General features: G+C 40.1%; 2 protein-coding genes across 2 annotated transcripts; both read right to left on the bottom strand.

Annotated features, from left to right (window-relative positions):
- Window positions 1-1,412: 1,412 nt before the first annotated feature.
- LOC124282384 (sulfotransferase 1A2-like) lies at window positions 1,413-3,697 on the bottom strand. The gene is made up of 2 exons (XM_046718359.1): window positions 3,534-3,697; window positions 1,413-1,751 (listed from the first exon to the last, which is right to left on the bottom strand). Exons 1-2 carry the CDS (start codon window positions 3,688-3,690, stop codon window positions 1,669-1,671), a joined length of 240 nt encoding a protein of 79 aa, XP_046574315.1. The 5' UTR covers window positions 3,691-3,697; the 3' UTR covers window positions 1,413-1,668.
- A 1,127-nt stretch (window positions 3,698-4,824) lies between these two features.
- Window positions 4,825-18,145, bottom strand: LOC124282338 (sulfotransferase 1A1-like). The gene is made up of 5 exons (XM_046718305.1): window positions 17,924-18,145; window positions 11,081-11,237; window positions 10,558-10,742; window positions 9,704-9,807; window positions 4,825-5,043 (listed from the first exon to the last, which is right to left on the bottom strand). The coding sequence occupies exons 1-5, from the start codon at window positions 18,084-18,086 to the stop codon at window positions 4,825-4,827; spliced, it is 828 nt and encodes a 275-aa protein (XP_046574261.1). The 5' UTR covers window positions 18,087-18,145.
- Between the last annotated feature and the right edge of the window lie 1,877 nt (window positions 18,146-20,022).

Raw genomic sequence — 20,022 nt, forward strand, 5'->3', positions numbered from 1 at the left:
TTTATATTGATATGAATGGCATTGTTCTCGTTACGATATGGCTGAGATATTGCCGATGTGACGTTAAATATTAACTCACTCACTCACTGCATCATACTGTGACTCAATTTCAATACCTTTCAAAGCCTTTCATCGCAAGGGATACACTGAGGAAGAATGTCCGCCTCTACTGTCCTTAAGCTGATATTCGTGAGTAACCAACTGCCCATCCCGCACGTCATTCAGTTGCTGGTGATTTATGGCCCGTTTTTATATTGTATTGACTTGGATTATAGTATGAGTTTTTAGTTACATGTAAGTTTTATATCTCTATCTGTGATACACTAGTACTTTTACTATTCATCGTAAACAGTGTTATAAATTATAATATTATTGATTTTTACTGATAATTACTTGTTCTCGTCACGATTTGGCTGAAATATTGCCGATGTGACGAAATATATTAACTCACTCACTCACTCATGTCTTGACTGACAAATCAATAGTGTCGCAGGAAGAGTGACGTTTACATATACAGTCGAACCCCAATGACGCAACTCGGTTGAAACGAATTCGCGGTTGTGTCAAAGTCATCTCTCGGGTTGAGCTGTATTTGAGGGTTGTTTTTGCAATTGTATATGTCCTACTTATCATGCAATGTCTTTAACCCAAAACACAATCTGCACTGGTCAAATAAGCTTATCATGACATTTTCAGGACGCGTTGTAAGACGAACCTATACGATTATGTTCATAACAATATTTGAAAATAATTCATACTGTGCAAGAGGTCAAAACGAACAAATATTCTAACTAGTAATGGGTTGTTCGTTCAAAACGTCGGAGAGGGAAATAGTGGATATCCATTGTACTCGTAGTAACAACATGTTAGAAATCCTTTCAGGACGACAGGTTGTGACATCGATATGTGAAATGCTATGTAATATGTCCACCGTCATATGTTGTTGGAGGGCAGCATGCCTACAATATCACAAGAATCGGTTGTAAATGCCGTTGTATCATCAGTAAGTGCAATAACTGTAACCATCAGGCATCCCAAACATCCTAGCATGTCCTCCACATACCCACGCAACCATATTTAAGGAACGTCTAAGGCAATAAAAAGTTACAAAATGAAACACACAATCTTTGCCCCATATCACGAACTTTATATATGATAACTTTAGACTTATATATACACTTTGTCAACGAGTACATTCAAGCTATTCTTATCTTTAGGTCCTGGAAGTAAAAGTATTTTTCTGACAAATTTTGAAAAGTAAAGATTGTGCGAGATATTGCAGTCGTTTCTAACTGGGTCCAGCCCTGTATATCCTGTCAGCGGGTGAAAATAAAAGCTATGGTCCGTCCGCTCTCATTGAATTTCAACACAATGAAATACCACAAAAAAGTTACTGTCAATCAAATTTATTTCAGCTGACCTGGTAAACATATTTTGCCAGAATAAATGTTTTGTTTGTGAACAATCAATCTCTATCTTACTCATCTAAAACAATTAACGTTTACCACGATTTTATGCAAACAGGGACATTTTGGCGATTCATGATAACTGTAACAATTAGCTCTTTTGCATCACTGGAACATCTTCCTCATCTCATGAATGTCGTGTGTACTGATCGCATTCCCAGAACAATGCCAGTTTATTGACAGGACATCCACAGTGAGGATTTTACTTCATCTTCAGTTCGCATTGTCTATCAAATTCTTCACTCTGTGCCTTTGTGAACCAGTTCTTCCAGTCGCCAGCTTGACCTGTAACATGCCATAGCAATAAGGCCTGATCCTTGTTTCTACAGAGGAATGATATATTAGCAGACTATATGGCACCAACGACTAGCCCAAACTTATATTACAGGATGGTTCCTGTTTTTCGTCCTAAATATGTTGCAGTGTCTTCTTTTCAGACCAAACTGTCCACTGTGCACCTTCGAACCACTTCTACCTATTTCTGCCATTCAACTTGTGCAAAAGCTGACAGGAAAACACGTTAATTTGGTCCTGCATTCTCAAATCAAACGGGACGACTGTTACAATTACAATGGAATTATTGCGTTCTGGTCTGGTTGTAAATTTCCAAAGGGCCTTCGATTCCATTAATGGGGACCCACTTGGGTTTGTTCGTTACGTGAACGGAATTCATGTGAGAAAATATTGTCTGTTATGAACAATATTCATTCCAAAGCATTGTCCTATGACAAAATGTCGAAGAACAATATATATATGATTATTTCAACTGTCTCAATGGTTTTGACAAGGCTGCATTTTAAGTCTTCTTTTGTTTTCACTGTTTATTAACCGGTTAGGGAATTGATGGAACTATTTTTGCTTTTGTACAATGAATATTTGTGAGCCTTTTTTTGTAGATGCAGTCCTCAAACTACGAAGGAAAATGGATGCCTTACAAACTTTTTGTCGCAAATGGGGTTAATAAAGTAATCTCTACAAAACTTGTGTTTTGGAAGAAATTGCGGCAAATTAAGGAATTAGAGAAGTGGGGGCTAGGGCCCACACCCGTCAGGTTTTCTACATGTTATTCCTATTTAGGAATTCTGTTTTTCAATAGACTGTGTTGGTCGAAAGCTGTAAAGACATTGGTGTCCAAGGATATTAAAGCCCTGGTTCCCCAAATATATAGCCCTATTATCCGCAAAATGTTTCTCCAAGATATTGTTCAGAATACTAGACGTTCAGGTTAAACCTATTATTATGCATGGTTCAGCTATGTGGAGCGCTACAAAATGGTCGTTTCTCGAACGTTTCGTAGCGAAGTTTTGTAAATTCGTTTTAGGAATTGATACTCTCATCAGATCGAAAGAAAAACATGAGTTCCAACATCAAGAATATATTATTCTCTTTTGGTTATGGTTTTGTTTGTGAAGCTCAAGGTGTTGGTCAGACGAAATGTTTCATAAATGTATTTATCGCCAGGTTTAAATATTGCTGTACGCAAATATGGTACGCTGAGGTATCGGTTTGCTCAAAACTGGAACTAAACAGACGTATGCTAAACTCATTAAGAATGGGTGAACTAGAAATTAGGCGTAGTATTGGAAGAAAATTGGTGTTGATAGGACTCTACAGATCTGTTTAGCAAACGATCTTTTCTTTAAAGATGTACCACCAAAGGGGTTTTAAGTATTGCAAACGTTTTAATCGTAGAATATATGTTTGTTTAATTCATGGCTAAATTTGTCACAATCTGAACGGATTGTGTAAATCCAGTTGAGGTGCATGCAGGTAGAAAAGTACTGTAGGACCTCTTGTTCGCTGGTATGGTGATCTACCTATAGTTGGTGGTGATCTTTAGCCTGTTTTTCGTATATTTTGTCGTTTTGAATAGTGGTTTGTAAGCTATATAAGCTATATAGTGTTATATCTCTATCTGTGATAATCTAGCTATTTAATAGTCCTTGCACGACATAATCTATTATATAACATGATGATTGACTAGTTTTAGCCACGATATGGCTGAAATACCGACCATGTGACTATAAGTCTTAACTGACTCTTTCACAGACTCGCTGTAGCACTCACCTTTTCTGAAATACCCACTTGATCCGTCTTGCCAGCGGTTGTGAAACGTTTGATCTTTGTTTTTCTCATTGGCATTTTTGAGATTCTTAAAGGAGCAGGCATCCGCTATCTCCTGGTACTTCTCTTCGGGAAGGGGACGATCGAGATATTCAGCCATTCTTCTTATTTGCGCCACACAATCCTCAAAGAGATGGCATACGCATGTATAGCATTCATGTACAGCTATAGTAATATCGGACCGTGAACAATGTTATAGTTATGTCAATAATCTTAAACATATCATAATATATCAGTGGTTGATAATACTGACATGTTATGGCATACAATCTTAAACATGAATATATAGTTGAAGTTAATGTTTTGCAGCAAGTTGGTTACAGCATTGTGTCATGTCATAAACACTTAGAGTGAGTGTGTGAGTTGAGTTTTACGCCGCACTCAGCAATAGTTCAGCAATTTGGCGGCGGTCTGTAATTAATCGAGTCTGGACCAGACAATCCATTGATCAACAGCATGAGCATCGACATGCGCAACTGGGAACCGATGACATGTGTCAACCAAACCTGCGAGCCTGACCACCCCATCCCGCATAAACACTTAGATTCCATATCTAATGGTTTTGCTTTGGTGGAAGTTACCTTATGTGGTCGATCATGGATGTTTTATGTGTGCTCCATTGTTCAGGCTTAAAATATTTTTGGTTCCGTGTGGTTACACATTTGAAAATGATATTACAATGCAAAGCACATTGGGTGAAATTGAGCTACCCATTTGTGTAAGGTTTATAGACTGTGTAGGACCACAAACTATGTACGTATGAACAAATACCATAAAAACAACAACCTACGCGTCATAAATATGAATGTTGTTAGTGGCTGTATCCTCAAAGGGGGTTAAAGTACTATAAAATTATTGTCCTCCTGAGAGGGTAAGTAAGTCCCAAAACATTCGAAGTCAATTTAAACATATCACTGTCTTTAACTGTAGGATATGTTATTTTTATTTATGGCTAGATTGTCTGAACTTGCTAACGGCTGAAGGGATGATGTAAATACAGCTTCAAATTCAGTTGTTGGCAATCTATAGCCTGTTTTTATATTGTATTGTCTTTTATAGTTAAATTATTTTAGATATAATTATTAGTTTTAAATTTATTTCTGTAATAATCTAGTTGCTTTACTGTCCTTTGCAGTCAGGTAAGTATTTTTTCTATCTTTATTTTTGTTCATTTTAGATTTACAACTTTCTAAGTCACGATATGGCTGAAATACTGACGATGTGACTTTAAGTCTTAACTCACTCTTTTCACAGACTCGCTGTAGCACTCACCTTTTCTGAAATACCCACTTGATCCGTCTTGCCAGCGGTTGTGAAACGTTTGATCTTTGTTTTTCTCATTGGCATTTTTGAGATTCTTAAAGGAGCAGGCATCCGCTATCTCCTGGTACTTCTCTTCGGGAAGGGGACGATCGAGATATTCAGCCATTCTTCTTATTTGCGCCACGCAATCCTCAAAGAGATGGCATACGCATGTATAGCATTCATGTACAGCTATAGTAATTGTTATAGTTATGTCAATAATCTTAAACATATCATAATATATCAGTGGTTGATAATACTGACATGTTATGGCATACAATCTTAGACATGAATATATAGTTGAAGTTAATGTTTTGCAGCAAGTTGGTTACAGCATTGTGTCATGTCATAAACACTTAGAGTGAGTGTGTGAGTTGAGTTTTACGCCGCACTCAGCAATAGTTCAGCAATTTGGCGGCGGTCTGTAATTAATCGAGTCTGGACCAGACAATCCATTGATCAACAGCATGAGCATCGACATGCGCAACTGGGAACCGATGACATGTGTCAACCAAGCCAGCGAGCCTGACCACCCCATCCCGCATTAACACTTAAATTCCATATCTAATGGTTTTGCTTTGGTGGAAGTTACCTTATGTGGTCGATCATGGATGTTTTATGTGTGCTCCATTGTTCAGGCTTAAAATATTTTTGGTTCCGTGTGGTTACACATTTGAAAATGATATTACAATGCAAAGCACATTGGGTGAAATTGAGCTACCCATTTGTGTAAGTTTTATAGGCTGTGTAGGACCAAAAACTATGTACATATGAACAAATACCATAAACTTACGCGTCATAAATATGAATGTTGTTAGTGGCTGTATCCTCAAGGGGGGTTAAAGTACTGTAAAATTATTGTTCTCCTGAGAGGGTAAGTAAGTCCCAAAACATTCCAAGACAATTTAAACATATCACTGTCTTTAACTGTAGGATATATGTTATTTTAATTTATGGCAAGATTGTCTAAACTTGCTAACGGCTGAAGGGATGGTGTAAATACAGCTAGGGCCCATTCAGTTGTTGGCAATCTATAGCCTGTTTTTATATTGTATTGTCTTTTATAGTTAAATTATTTTAGATATAATTACTAGTTTTAAATTTATTTCTGTAATAATCTAGTTGCTTTACTGTCTTTTGCAGTCAGGTAAGTATTTTGTCTATCTTTATTTTTGTTCATTTTTAGATTTACAACTTTCTAAGTCACGATATGGCTGAAATACTGCCGATGTGACTTTACATTTTAACTCACTCACTCACTATATGTTTGACAGCACGTACATGCCTGTCTACACATGTCCGGTTAAGACAGCGGCGGGTGGGTAGCCTACAGGTTAAAGCGTTTGCTGGTCACGCCGAAGACACGGGTTCGATGTCCCACATGGGTACAATGTTTGAAGCCAACTTTTCGTGTCCCCCGCCGTGATACTTCTGGAATATTGATGAACGCAGGGGAAACACTGTTTAAGAAATGTTTAAGAAATGACAAGTAGCAGAATATGAAGGACCTCTGTTGTAATTGAAAGCTAGAAATGTCAATCTTTCTAAAAGCAAGGTGCATACGGAGATTAGACGTTTACAGTATTACGTTCATAAATCCCCGAGTTTATACTTTACAAGTACCGCCATCATACAATGACAACGAAGACAATGAGGGTGAAACGTTACAGCGCAACAATAAAGTAACGGGTTACTTTATTGGAGTAACATTGCGCCCCTCTCAATGCACTACAGCCACAAGCTTCATTATGAACACATAAGGGTACTGCTCTCTTTTATCTACAGCCACAAGCTACGTTATGGACACATAAGTGTACTCCTCTCTATTAACTACAACCACAAGCTACGTTATGGACACATAATTTTACTGCTCTCTAATAACTACAGCCACAAGCTACGTTATGGGCACATACGTGTACTGCTCTCTATTAACTACAACCACAAGCTACGTTATGGACACATAACTGTACTGCTCTCTAATAACTACAACCACAAGCTAAGTTATGGACACATACGTGTACTGCTCTCTATTAACTACAGCCACAAGCTACGTTATGGACACATAAGTGTACTGCTCTCTATTAACTACAGCCACAAGCTACGTTATGGACACATAACTGTACTGCTCTCTATTAACTACAGCCACAAGCTACGTTATGGACACATAACTGCTCTGCTCTCTATTAACTACAGCCACAAGCTACGTTATGGACACATACGTGTACTGCTCTCTATTAACTACAACCACAAGCTACGTTATGGACACAACTGTACTGCTCTCAATTAACTACAGCCACAAGCTACGCTATGGACACATTATAAGTGTACTGCTCTCTATTAACTACAACCACAAGCTACGTTATGGACACAACTGTACTGCTGTCAATTAACTACAGCCACAAGCTACGTTATGGACACATAAGTGTACTGCTCTCAATTAACTACAAGCACAAGCTACGTTATGGACACATAAGTGTTCTGCTCTCTATTAACTGCAGCCACAAGCTACGTTATGGACACATACGTGTCCTGCTCTCAATTAACTGCAGCCACTAGCTACGTAATGGACACATAAGTGTTCTGCTTTCAATTAACTGCAGCCACTAGCTACGTTATGGACACATAATTGTATTGCTTTCAATGGAAAACGACCACACAGTTACAATATGGACACATAATTGTACTGCTCTCAATAGAAAACAACCACACAGTTACAATATGGACACATAATTGTACCGCTCTCAATTAACTACAGCCACAAGCTACGTTATGGACACATAATTGTACTGCTCCCGATTCACTACAGCCATAATCTACATTTTGGACACATAATTGTCCCTAGACCAAACAAAGGTACTATTATATGTATTTTACTGAGAAAGTCTAATCCCACATGTAACATGTGTTGCACATTATTCTAGGCTTCTAGGCAATACAGCTACTCGGTATTGTATTGAGCAGTGTTTAAGTTGTGTAACAATGGCTCAGCTGTCACACATTGTGTCTGTAGATTCAATGAGGGTAACAGTGCATCATGGGCATAAGCATGTTCCGCCTCTATTCACCGCAGCCACACATTATGGATACCACTGTGTGCTACTTCTGTGACAAGGCGTCACATGTTAACTGGTGAAGGTAATAAACTCTGTCAAAAAAAGAAACGCAACCCCTGTCCTCAGATATGAAAAATTCGTTTGAATGAAGTTATTGCTTCCAAACTAAATTTTATTCGAATGTATTGAAATGATACACGTAATTAATGAAGATTACCATCCAAACAACTGCATTTGTACGCATAAGTGTATTTTATTGCTTATTCCGTCACAACGCATGAAATGACCCTCATGGTGACTTCGCACAAAAAAAACACATGCAAATCATGAAAATGGCAGTTAATGTAGGGGTGTATAAAAGCCCATGTGCTTCCGGATTATATTCATTCATTTGTCGCCGAAAAGCTGTGTTAAAAATGCCACGATTGAGTGCTGCCGACCGAAATATCGCCATTGGTCGTGTTCAAGCCGGAGAAAGTTTTGGAACTGTTGCACGGCACCTAAATGTTCACAAAACAACGATATCCCGACTTTGGAGCCGCTACAACAACTTCAATTTGACCAACGATCGCCCGAGAAGTGGAAGGCCAAGAATCACGACCCCCCTTCAAGATCGGTACATCCGGGTCCATCACCTGCGTAATCGGCATGCCCTACCAGCCGTGACTGCCACACAAATACCAGGTTTGAGGAGAGTGTCAGCTCAAACGATTAGGAACCGTCTCAAAGAAGCGGGTTTACGTGCCTGTAGACCAGTTGTTGGACCTGTACTACGCCCCCTACATCGACGCCGACGCCTCAGGTGGTGCAACAACGTAAGGATACGGACGTTACAAATCTGGTTTTCTGATGAATCACGTTTTCTTTTGCAACGTCACGACGGAAGACAGCGTCTGTATAGGAGACGTCATAAACGTTTTGCGCCCATCTGCGTCCGACAGGTGGACAGATTTGGCGGAGAAAGCGTCATGGTTTGGGGAACCATCTCATACAACCAGAAATCAGACTTGGTGATCGTTCCAGGGAACCTGACAGCCCAACGTTACATCAACCACGTGTTAGAGCTTCACCTTCTCCCGATTATTGACCAACAGACACAGATTTTTTCAACGGGACAACGCCCGGCCTCATACTGCACGTGCAACAATGAACTTTCTGCAGCATTCCAACGTCAATGTCTTGCCATGACCCTCTAAATCACCAGACCTCAACCCTATTGAACACCTGTGGGATACTCTGGATCGACGCGTACGTCAACGTCAGCCGCCGCCACAGACGCTGCAACAGCTCGCCGTTGCACTGCAGGAGGAGTGGAGAGCCATTCCCCAGGAAAGAATCCGGCGTCTTATCCGTTCTTGTCCAAGGAGATGCCGTGCAGTGATTGCAGCGCGTGGTGCTCATACGAGATACTGAGAAAGACGCCCCCCTGGTGACCAACTGGTGTCTGTGAGATGACTTTTGAAATGACAATTTTAAACATGCCCATCTGGGTTATTATTCTGCCAAATTTCAGACTTCTGTCTTAAATAATAAAAAATGCCGTGTCGTCCTAAAACTTCAGATCAAAATCTCTAAAATACAGGGGTTGCGTTTCTTTTTTGACAGAGTTTACTTGTTCCGCTACAATGTTGAATCTACCCATATTGACAGTGTGCTACTTAAAAGTCATAGGTATATGGAAGATATATTTGCACTAATATACCTGACACTGTATGATGTATTCTCAAGACTAATTCTCTTGCTCCTGTAGCGGTTTACCTGTTTCATGTCTTCGTACTGCACATAGCATATTTCAAAACCTTTATGCACCTCAGAAACTCTTTTCCACTCCTTAACATGGTGAAATATCGACCCATAAGGAACTGAAAATAGAGATTAATAAAATAGAAAGGGCGTTGAATGGCTAACAAAACAGTTATATTTTGCCACGCCCCCTGACGAACTGCCGTGCCGTGTTTGGTTGACTAGAATAGGCAGGGTTTCTGTTGCAATATTAGGCTTAACGAGGTCATCAAGTTCATATTGAGGTCTGCATTTTATGTATTTATATTTGTAATGTGATGATGATTAAACAACCAAACAGAGGCGTAATTATCCATACACTTTATTTGTTTTAGTTTGTTTGGGGTGTTTTATTTTATTTTTATTTTTTTCGTTTTGCATTTATGGAGTTTATACTTTCATAAAATCCACAATTTTGGGGGAAATTGTTTTACTGAGCTACCCCGGCCATTTGTCTTTTACAATAAGCATTTGCAATCTCCTTGTGAATAAAGTGCGAGTGCAAATTGGTTTTACGCCGCTTTTAACAATACTCTAGCAATATCACGGCGGGGGATCCAAGAAATGGGCTCCTCATTGTGAATAACGACATATTCAATGTTTTCAAGATGAGAGTTCAATTGTCCTACAAGAGGTATTGAATGTGAATCACATTCTCTTTCACAGCACTCTTACTTACCTATCGGCACCAAAGCATTCATGTACAATCCTAAACACAACTATTGTCACGCCCAGTTGGGACAACCTGAATTATTACTGATTGAGAATCAAATGATCCGTCAACAAGATTTTTACCATTAGGCTGAATGAGTACATAAAGACGTTCATACCACAACCGTCTGTGAAGATCCTGAGAAACTCGTCCCAGGAGCCAGTAAATGCCACCTGCTGTGAGGCGTTGTCCTTACGTACTTGTTGGCTCATCTGACAAAAGTATGACACCGCACAGTCTTTGGGATTCCTCTGGACGTACACCACCTTGCATCTGCGTTCCAATAGCAACTCTGGCATCTGTCTGTAAACATCGGAAGCGTGTATCATAATATAAGTAACTTGATACCTTTCACGTTTCCTTGCTGTATATTTTACGGCATATAATTAATTTAGTGCGTGTATTTTGAGAAGAATTATAGAACAGTATCATAACATTTAATTTCCCTTAGTTTGTACTAAATGTAACTGGTTGGGCAAGGTAGGCTTACCTTTGTACGGGTACCTGGTAACATCATTATTTTATAGTGATTCTCATACATATATTCATTTTATTATCGGTATCATTAAGTACCTGGCTCATCACGGTTCCTACAACTGTCGTAATACACATTACCATTAGTACGTCACAATTATTCCTACCGTGGCAATAAATGGGTTTGCATGATCCTGGGTGATGCTAGTTCCTCCAGTTCTACCTCGGTCCTGTGTATCAGCGAGGCAGAGTTTTTCCAGTGTTTGGTGTATTCGGCTTTGCCTCCTACAATCATATTGAGGATTTCCCACGTCCAATGAGCTCCTGCAATATCAGAGAGAGAGTGGGATGTTTGGTTGAAGTCAGTAATTTCATAATTTTGTTTCGTTGACAGGATTCAACTCATTTCCCTTTATCAATAAATATGTATGAAACATTATATATTTCATATTGTATTTCTTTTTGACACAAGCACAATGTATAACTTATGAATTATTGTACAGATTCTAACTAATAAACTACCATGCAAAAGAAAGTTCACTTGACCCAAATAGAAACAAAATACTTATATGAAATTTATGATAAATATTTTTCAAACAGATATCATTTTCCAATAAATTGATTGAACATTCCTTGTAATGCTGGTCTTGCATTTGCTGCAATTTATAAGAGAGAGTCAGGGGGTCAGAATGAAACATAACACAAATAAGATTTGTTTATTCGAGAAATGGATTAGCGAGTATGACCACACTGGCATCCATACACGCCAACACACGTCTCCTAATTGACGTCGTAAGTCTTCAGATGACGTCGGCAAGAATCCTGTTCCTACAGTACAACAGAGTCTGTTCAAATTCCTGTCGGTTCGCTAGAGGTGGTACACGCTGTCTCAGATGACGATGAAGATGATCCCAGAGATGTTCAATCGGGTTCAAGTCTGGACAACGCGCTGGCTAAGGTAACGCTAACGTTGTACTGGTATTCTAGAAAACTTCTGGCGGTGTGAGGCCTTGCGTTGATTGGCTGCAAAATGACTCCTCTGGGCTCTTGGCGAATATAGGGCACCACAAAAGGTCTCAACACCTCCTCCCTGTATCTCCTGGCATTCCGATTTCCTCGGATGATGACCAGTTGTTTTGTTCTCTGGCCGAAAATGCCGCCCCAAACCATGACGCCTCCTCCATAGAACGGATGAACTTCTTGAACACAATTTGGCACTTGATGCTCTACTGTTCGTCGAAAACCTCGAACTCTGCAATCGTTTCTGAGCAGACTGAACCGACTTTCATCTAAAAGAGCACTCTCTCCAATTGACGTCGCTGCCACCGACGTATAGTTCATACCCATTGCACGTTCGTCTTCGTTGAAGGTGTAGACAGATCATTGCCATTTTAGGGAAGAGTGCTCCTCGTGGTGCTGGGTAACGGTAATAGCTCTTCCCGGTGTGCACCCGGGATCGAATAGGTCCACTGCACCCCATTGCTGGTCGTACGAACTTGGCAACATGTTTGACTTGTGTTGCGCCCCTGTGTTGGTGGAGGACCGGGTTCTGTTGCTTGGTTTCATGATACTTTAATATCACTTGTGTCTAATTTCTGGGTAGTTCATGGGTAGAACCACCCGCACATTACATTTCGTACACAGATATTGTCATTTGCGTCATTCTTGCTGGAGTATAACACCCCTGTATCCCTGGTGTCAACATCCTGGATATCCGGTGCCATTTGACATCGTCCTTTTTGACACTCCACAATGTGGGGGGAGAAGGGATGCCATCATGGGGGAGCAGGGATGCCATCATCATGGCTTCCCTAAAAGCTGCCTGACCTCCTAATGAAAAAAAGAGACGTCTAATCGAACTAGATCGTCCAGGTGAAACAGTAAACGTTGATTCTTGGGCTCGATTTATTGTTTATTTTATATTAAACTAAACCTCTTTGCAATTTCGAAAGCTATTTCTGGAGTTTGTGGGGCAATTGAACGTTGAATCACTGGTATGAAGGTTACTCTGTCCTCACAGGGCAGGCGGAGGAATAGCTCCTCCTCACCTTTCAGTGAACGGTCGCCAATTGAACCCATATGACTCAGTTGTCCACTATAATGCAGTGGAACAGCACACTACTAAAGAATAACGTCGTTGAGATTCAATTACTTTTACAGGATTTTCAACCGTCAGCATTATCTGTCCAAGAGATACATATACCTTTAATTTACGACAATACAGTGATTATCACTCATTCTCTCCTCCAGAAGTTAAATCGACTGGAGGTGCTGGGACGGCACGGTATCATACATAGCCCCGTGTCTCTTTATACCAATCTTCAAACTGTAGCTGTTCGTCCGGCCCCGCACATTGCGTTAACACTGTGCAGCTTGTACATCCCTCAATCTTCTGATATCCGAGTATCGGATCTGCAAAATCTGTATGATCAGCTTCCAAAGCCATGTTTCATCATGGGCGATCTTAACTGGCACAAGCCGCTTTGGGGTAATGTCCATAGAAAAACAGAGGTAAAATCTTGATGAATACATTTCAGGTACTAGCACACATTTACGGTGACTCAACCACCTATTTACATCCAGCTACTGTAACGTACTCTGCCCTCGATCTGCCCTCAACGATTCCATCTAATAAAATAAATGTGAATGGCTGGGCCATGATGATCTTTGTGGGAGTGATCACTTCCTCACCATTCTCAAAACCATAAGCCCTGTTGATGATCCACCTTTATCAAGAAGGAACTTCAACAGGGCTGACTGGTCATTATATGAGACTCTATGTGTTGATCATTTGAAGCACGAATTTTTCAGGAACAGAGAAAATCCTATACAGACTTTTTCGGATATGCTTAATGACATTGCTGACAACCTCTGACAGTCCTCTGCAACTCCACACATTTGCAAACCATGGTTAACATAATGAACGTAGACAGGCCAGAAAGTGTAGGGAGAAAGCCGAAAAGTGTTTTCGCAGACATCCTACAGTACATATTTTAGATAAAATTTCAAATGCCAAGGCTCGAAGCGCATTAGAAAAAATAAGCTTCAGTCTAGGAGAAACTATGTTTCTAAAATGCATTCCCGGACACTGATTTCAAAGGGGTGGACATGATACAAAGAATATAGGGCAAAGTTTCAAAATCTAGTGTTTACCAACTGCATGATTTGAAGTGGCATTTAGAAGCTGGTATGATGATGTTGGGTTCCAGGGAGGCACATCAATTCAGCGTATTCTACAAGCCAGTTCTTCGGACTTATTTTCTACCCTCATTTGACTTTTTACCACACATTAAATACCTCAAAAATGAATGCCAGAAAGCACGTTACTCGTTGAAAGTCATATTTGATTCAAAATGGGAAGGGGACCAAACTAACCTCCAACACATATACAGATCACTCATCGGCTCGAAACCTGATTACGGCTCTATCGTAAATGGTGGGGCCTGTAACAGCAACCGTAAACAAGTTCCACCACCAAGGTCTAAGATTTTGTCATGGATACTTCAGAATTTCTCCTGTTGACAGTCTTTACGTTGAAGCAGCTAGCCTTCTCTGAACCAACGCCGTATCAGTCTTTCGTTGCAGTAGGGGGCGGTGGGGTAGCCTAATGGTTAAAGCGTTGGCTCGTCACGCCGAAGACCCGGGTTCGAATCGCCACATGGGTACAATGTGTGAAGCCCATTTCTGATGTCCCCACTGTGATGTTGCTGGAATATTGCTAAAAGCGGCGTAAAACCAAACTCAGTCAGTCAGTCAGTCAGTCGTTGCAGTATGTTACAAAACTTTATTCAAATGACCCCAAACCTGCAAACAATGTGCGTTTAATCCCCCATATGAGGATTTGTATGTTAAAAAATCTTCCCGTATTCCACCTCTCGGAATGCGAATAAAACCATGTATATCTGCTGCCGACATTAATCAGGAAAATAAATCTCATTTCCACCTGCTTTCTTTTTACATTGGCCACATTGAAACAATAGAAACAAACGAATTATATTATAAACAAGAATTTAATCAATTAAGAAATAAATATAATACGTACAAATCCTAAGTTAGAGATGGATCCGAGGACATGTAGCAAAGCTCTTTGCATAAAGAATTGATGTCACGTATCGCGCGTGGCACGTGCCCTTTGTGCACAATGAACTTACTCACTTTGTGCATGCTTATTGACACCCGTTCAAACACCTGATACTGAAAACTTAAAAAGAACGGTAGATTATTCTCTAGCATCTGAATGTTGTGGAAATCATGTTTATTTCAACCTAAACTGCGCGACTTCATGCCACGGCTGGGGTAGTGGGTTAGCCTAGTGGTTAAAGCGTTCCCTCGTCACGCTCAAGATCCGGGTTCGATTCCCTACATGGGTACAATGTCGGAAGCTCTTTTCTGGTATTCCCCTCCGTGATATTGCTGGAATATTGCTAAAAGCGGTGTAAAACCGAACTCACTCACTCATGCAACTGATTACAGAAAATCAGTGTCCCCGCGCTGTGGTTATGCTGGACACTGGAATGGTCCGAAATGAAGTGGCCAGACATTTTGGTGTCCATAGAAACACGATATGTTCTCTATGGAGATGTTTCAACATAATGGGAACAGGGAAGATTTGCCACCTACGTGTCGTCCACGCGAGTCGACACGTAAACCAGACAACCACATTCGGCTAAGGAATTCATTTAAGGAATCGATTCCAGACTGCCAGGTTAACTGCTGGACCATTCCTGGCTTACGTCCAATTAGTTCCAGAACTGTATGGAACCGACTGAAAGAGCACAACGTGCGGTCCCGACGGCCTGCAATGCGTCCAAGTGTGCTCTAACGTCACCGTCAGACACGTCTTGCCTGGTGCAGACAGTATATATGGTTCAAGAGACAAATTTGGGACCGTGTGTCGTTCACTGACGTGTCGAGATATCACTTGGTTCAGATATCATAGCAAGGGTGCACACACGGCGAGGTGAACGGTATGCTGACTCGTGCTTTGCTCAACGTCGAGAGTTTGGTGGAGGATGAGTTATGGTGTGGGGGAACATCACATCTGCTAGTCAGACACAACCTTTCATTGTAAATGGCAATCTGACAGGTCTGTGATATAGGGATGAAATGATTGGGCAGCGCTTCATTCAAGGACAGAGGCGTAACTTGAAAGCCCGTCCGCGTGTAGGTCGTGTCGTGAAGACTTTCCTGAGACAGCGGAACATTCTAGCCAGCTGTTTCTCCGGACCTGTCCCTTATCGAGTTGGGATGAATGAAGCGACGTTTACGTCAAGCCCAGAATCAGCCATTGACGTTAGCTGTATTGGGACAAACGTTGGTTCAGACAGTGAGACACGGAAAACATTTCCCACGCTTTCTTCAATCGCTCAGTGCCGTCTATGCATCATTGCCAAGCCTGCATCAACGCCATTAGTAGAGACACACGATACTGAATTTGTGAAATGACTCTTGAAACCACATCTCCCCAAGAGCGTGCCTCCTTGCCTAATGTCATATTATACAGATTTCGATATATGTTATACAGCTATCTTGTCAACAGTTAGACAGTGATTAAGGAAAACACAAAAATCATGGTATTATCGTTTTGCATTGAAAAATGGCATAACATGAAATAATACACAGTAACTGAATTCTATTAGTATATAAACAACATGTGATATTTTCAGACTCCCGCTTGTGCATTAAGGATTTTAAAATCTCTCACGTAAACATCCACTTTCAATAGCAATCATTGGATTATATATTGATCTTGCTACTGGCGAATACGACATCGTCCTCTGTTGGAATATCTGTTAACGGAATGGCCGATTCTGCTGCTCAGGCACCACTCAACAAAACTGTGACACCATACTTTGTCTATACACTGACTGCAAAACCGTGTTTGGATTTTATATCCGTGATCGGATGCGAAAGAAGTGAGAGACCCATGTAGATATCAATAAATGAAATTAAACCCAAAACCGGTTACATCTACTTGGGTTGTCAGTCAGATTTGACGAAGTCAGCATGCGACGATGGTCGTATTGGCCACAGCAGATATACACATGAATACCTGCTGAAAGGTTAAAATGCCCCGTTTTGCATCCCTTGTGATGAGAGAATCACGATCAAGCACGTCTTGCTTCACTTTATTGATTTTTCAATCACAAGGGCAACTATTGCAGTGACGAAAACAGTAAAGAATCTTTGTTTAGCAATATAAATTATCTTTTAATAATTGATTTTTTTTTAAAGAATGAGAATTACTTGAAAAATGTTGATAAATGTTTTGTAAATAGATCATGTTCTTTAAAATTGGTAGATTAAAATTAGTAAGTGAGATTGAGAATGTTGATGTTGGTAAATGAGGGTTGATGGTTTTTTTGTTGGTATAAAGAGGTATATAGATGGTTGATGGTTTGATTTTGGAGGGTCGATGTTGGTATATGGAGGGTTGATTGTTTTATGTTGGTATATGGAGGGTAGATGGTTTGATGTTGGTATAAAGAGGCATAAAGAGGGTTGATGGTTTGATGTTGGTATAAAGAAGTTTGATGTTGTTATATGAAGTTGATGGTTTGATGTTGGTATATGGAGGGTAGATGGTTTGATGTTGGTATAAAGAGGTTTGATGTTGTTATATGGAGGGTTGATGTTCTGATGTTGGTGTATGGAGGGTTGATGGTTTGATGTTGGTATATTGATGTTGGACTATTAGGGTACAACAACCTATTCCAGATACCAGTGGACAACGAATTCATGTTATCGCACCACCTATTTATATTACAGACGTAATAGGTAAAAATTCCAAAATAAGGCCTTTATCATCTTATTGACGACAGACAATAACACCTTTCTCCCAGGATCTATTACTTTCGCCAGTATGGTAAACAGGTAAATGCCTATCGATGATAGAAAATGTTGCAAATGTTACGCCAGTGGCAATTCGGACTGTACACGGCAAATAAGATGGAATGAGATCATGTTATCCCACCAGCTACTACTACACAGAACACATCATCACATCTCACCTGACTTGGGATATGTGCACAGGAAAATATCATCTTCTCTGACTGGACGGGATTTCATCGTCTTCAGCTTTTCTGTCAACGTCTTCCTCTCGACAACACCGTCTATCTTCACCAGCGGAATGGTCCACCCTGCCTGTATATGTAGTTCTTCTCTTGTCGCCATTTGTCTCACGATGATCTGCTACCCCCTCTGTGGAACCTTTGTTGCCTTGTCGCTAGAACCTTACTGTAGGTGATGTATTATTTTCGGCGATAGCAAATGGACACGGGCAATATAATTGCCACACGTGATGCAAAAACTAACAATGATGTGATGCGTATAAATTCAGGTTCATGCTTTACCAATGCCTCCTCATGAATAAACATATACACAAATTAGTACAGGTTTTTCGTTTGTACACTATAAACATCAATTAATTATGAACAATACATTTTAACAGCGCTTGACTTCTTACGTAAGCAGATGCTCGGAGGCAATATTATATTACACATCATTAACCCAGTCTCTGTTTTACCATTACTTTATGTATACTGGTAATTACATGTTGCCTTCATCCATACCGTACATATGTGCACACAAATAAGATATTACGGATGGCTGGTGCTTTTGGTATGTGTGTGGGTTCAGGGGCGGACATAATGGTCGGCAATAATGTATTATTAAGTGAACATAAACATTTCGACATCTTGATGACCATCTTGGACTGAGTAGCAGAACCACCATATGACAGAGATAAAGTGTTGGAAACATTTAGCCACTATTTAACACAAATACGAATGAACATTTTACAAGTTTGAATAAAAGTGTGTATGATCAGGTTGGTAACGGGAAAGAAGGTAGTGTGAATTGTTTGACACCACGTGAACACTCTACTGACAGTAAAACAGCCATCAGGACACGTTCATGAGAACAACGACACGGGAGTCACAAGATGTATCAAATGCCCCTGCGTCGTTGTACAAGTCGACAACCAAACCAAGTTTGAGGGAAGCTTATACTAACCCAAACACTATTCAGCCTAGTACGAACACCATACAGAGAAACTCAGCCACGAATCGACGTTTGCTTGAACAACAACTTAATCAATACTACTGCAACGATATAGCATTCTGTCCGTGAACCAAGGCCTGGTGTAACATTTTTATCCAAGTTATATTGATTTGTAACAGGAAATATGCATCCAGAAGAATCTAAGATACATCAAAGTATTAACCTGAGACCAAAACGCGAAGCAGGTTTGATTTGAACGATTTACTAATGGTCCACATGGAAGATGACACAAAGTTCCGACCACACAGTCCAACAGTGCAACAAAGGCTAGATACGAAATCCCATAAGAAATTCCAACAAAACCAATTAGTTCTGTGGTGAGTCACAGGGCGTTTGAAACACATCGTATCATTCCATTCCTGAAGGATATTCCAACAGCGACAGGTTCAACTGTAAACAATGACACTTTGTTTAAATCCAACCATACTTCATTCCAGAGGCAACATCGGGGTCTCTGAAACGTCACTGTAGGAGAATGTAAATATTGTGTATTTTAAACCGAAGTTTATAATTTAGTTAAGCAATATAACACCCCTTTGAATTAACGAAGGACTCTACTAATCCTTAGGTTAAGTTATGTAGGCCTGCATGGGGGTTCTATTTTTCTTCAGACTCCTGGTCCAGCCACGGCTTGGCCAGTGATTGATTTGCTATTGTTTCTAGAGCATGTGACCAGGTCGGAGTTTTATGTACCCCAACATTCTTTTTCCTGGTCACTGCTACAATTTCAACTCTTGACTGCAACAATTTCAACTCTGTCTCCTTCATCACAGCACTGCACTTATTGGGGTAAGTTACTTTAGATGTCTTTGTATGTATATTATCATAAGGAGGTTAGGATATGATGTTTTAGTCTAGTTAGTTTCATCATTTTAATCATATGTCTGAAATATATTACGTGTTGTAATATCATCTACATGCTAATATGATATTTTATATGCTTAAAATCATGACACACTGTTATGTATTATGATTATTACACGTTTGGTTAATGTAGACTATTTAAATAGTGTATACATTGTAGATTAGGTACATATTATGGATGACA

Source organism: Haliotis rubra, unplaced genomic scaffold (assembly GCF_003918875.1).
Source record: "Haliotis rubra isolate DU_JTF1 unplaced genomic scaffold, ASM391887v1 Scf299, whole genome shotgun sequence".
Taxonomy (NCBI): Eukaryota; Metazoa; Mollusca; class Gastropoda; order Lepetellida; family Haliotidae; genus Haliotis; species Haliotis rubra.

Excerpts from the sequence above, each read along its gene's own strand:
- LOC124282338 (XM_046718305.1), bottom strand. The coding sequence starts at position 18,086 with ATGGCGACAAGAGAAGAACTACATATACAGGCAGGGTGGACCATTCCG. Across the intron at positions 11,238-17,923 it reads GTGCACATATCCCAAGTCAG|GAGCTCATTGGACGTGGGAA; the intron begins GTGAGATGTGAT and ends CTGATATTGCAG. Across the intron at positions 5,044-9,703 it reads AGTACGAAGACATGAAACAG|GATTGCGTGGCGCAAATAAG; the intron begins GTAAACCGCTAC and ends CATCTCTTTGAG.
- LOC124282384 (XM_046718359.1), bottom strand. The coding sequence starts at position 3,690 with ATGGCTGAATATCTCGATCGTCCCCTTCCCGAAGAGAAGTACCAGGAG. Across the intron at positions 1,752-3,533 it reads AAGTGGGTATTTCAGAAAAG|GTCAAGCTGGCGACTGGAAG; the intron begins GTGAGTGCTACA and ends GGCATGTTACAG.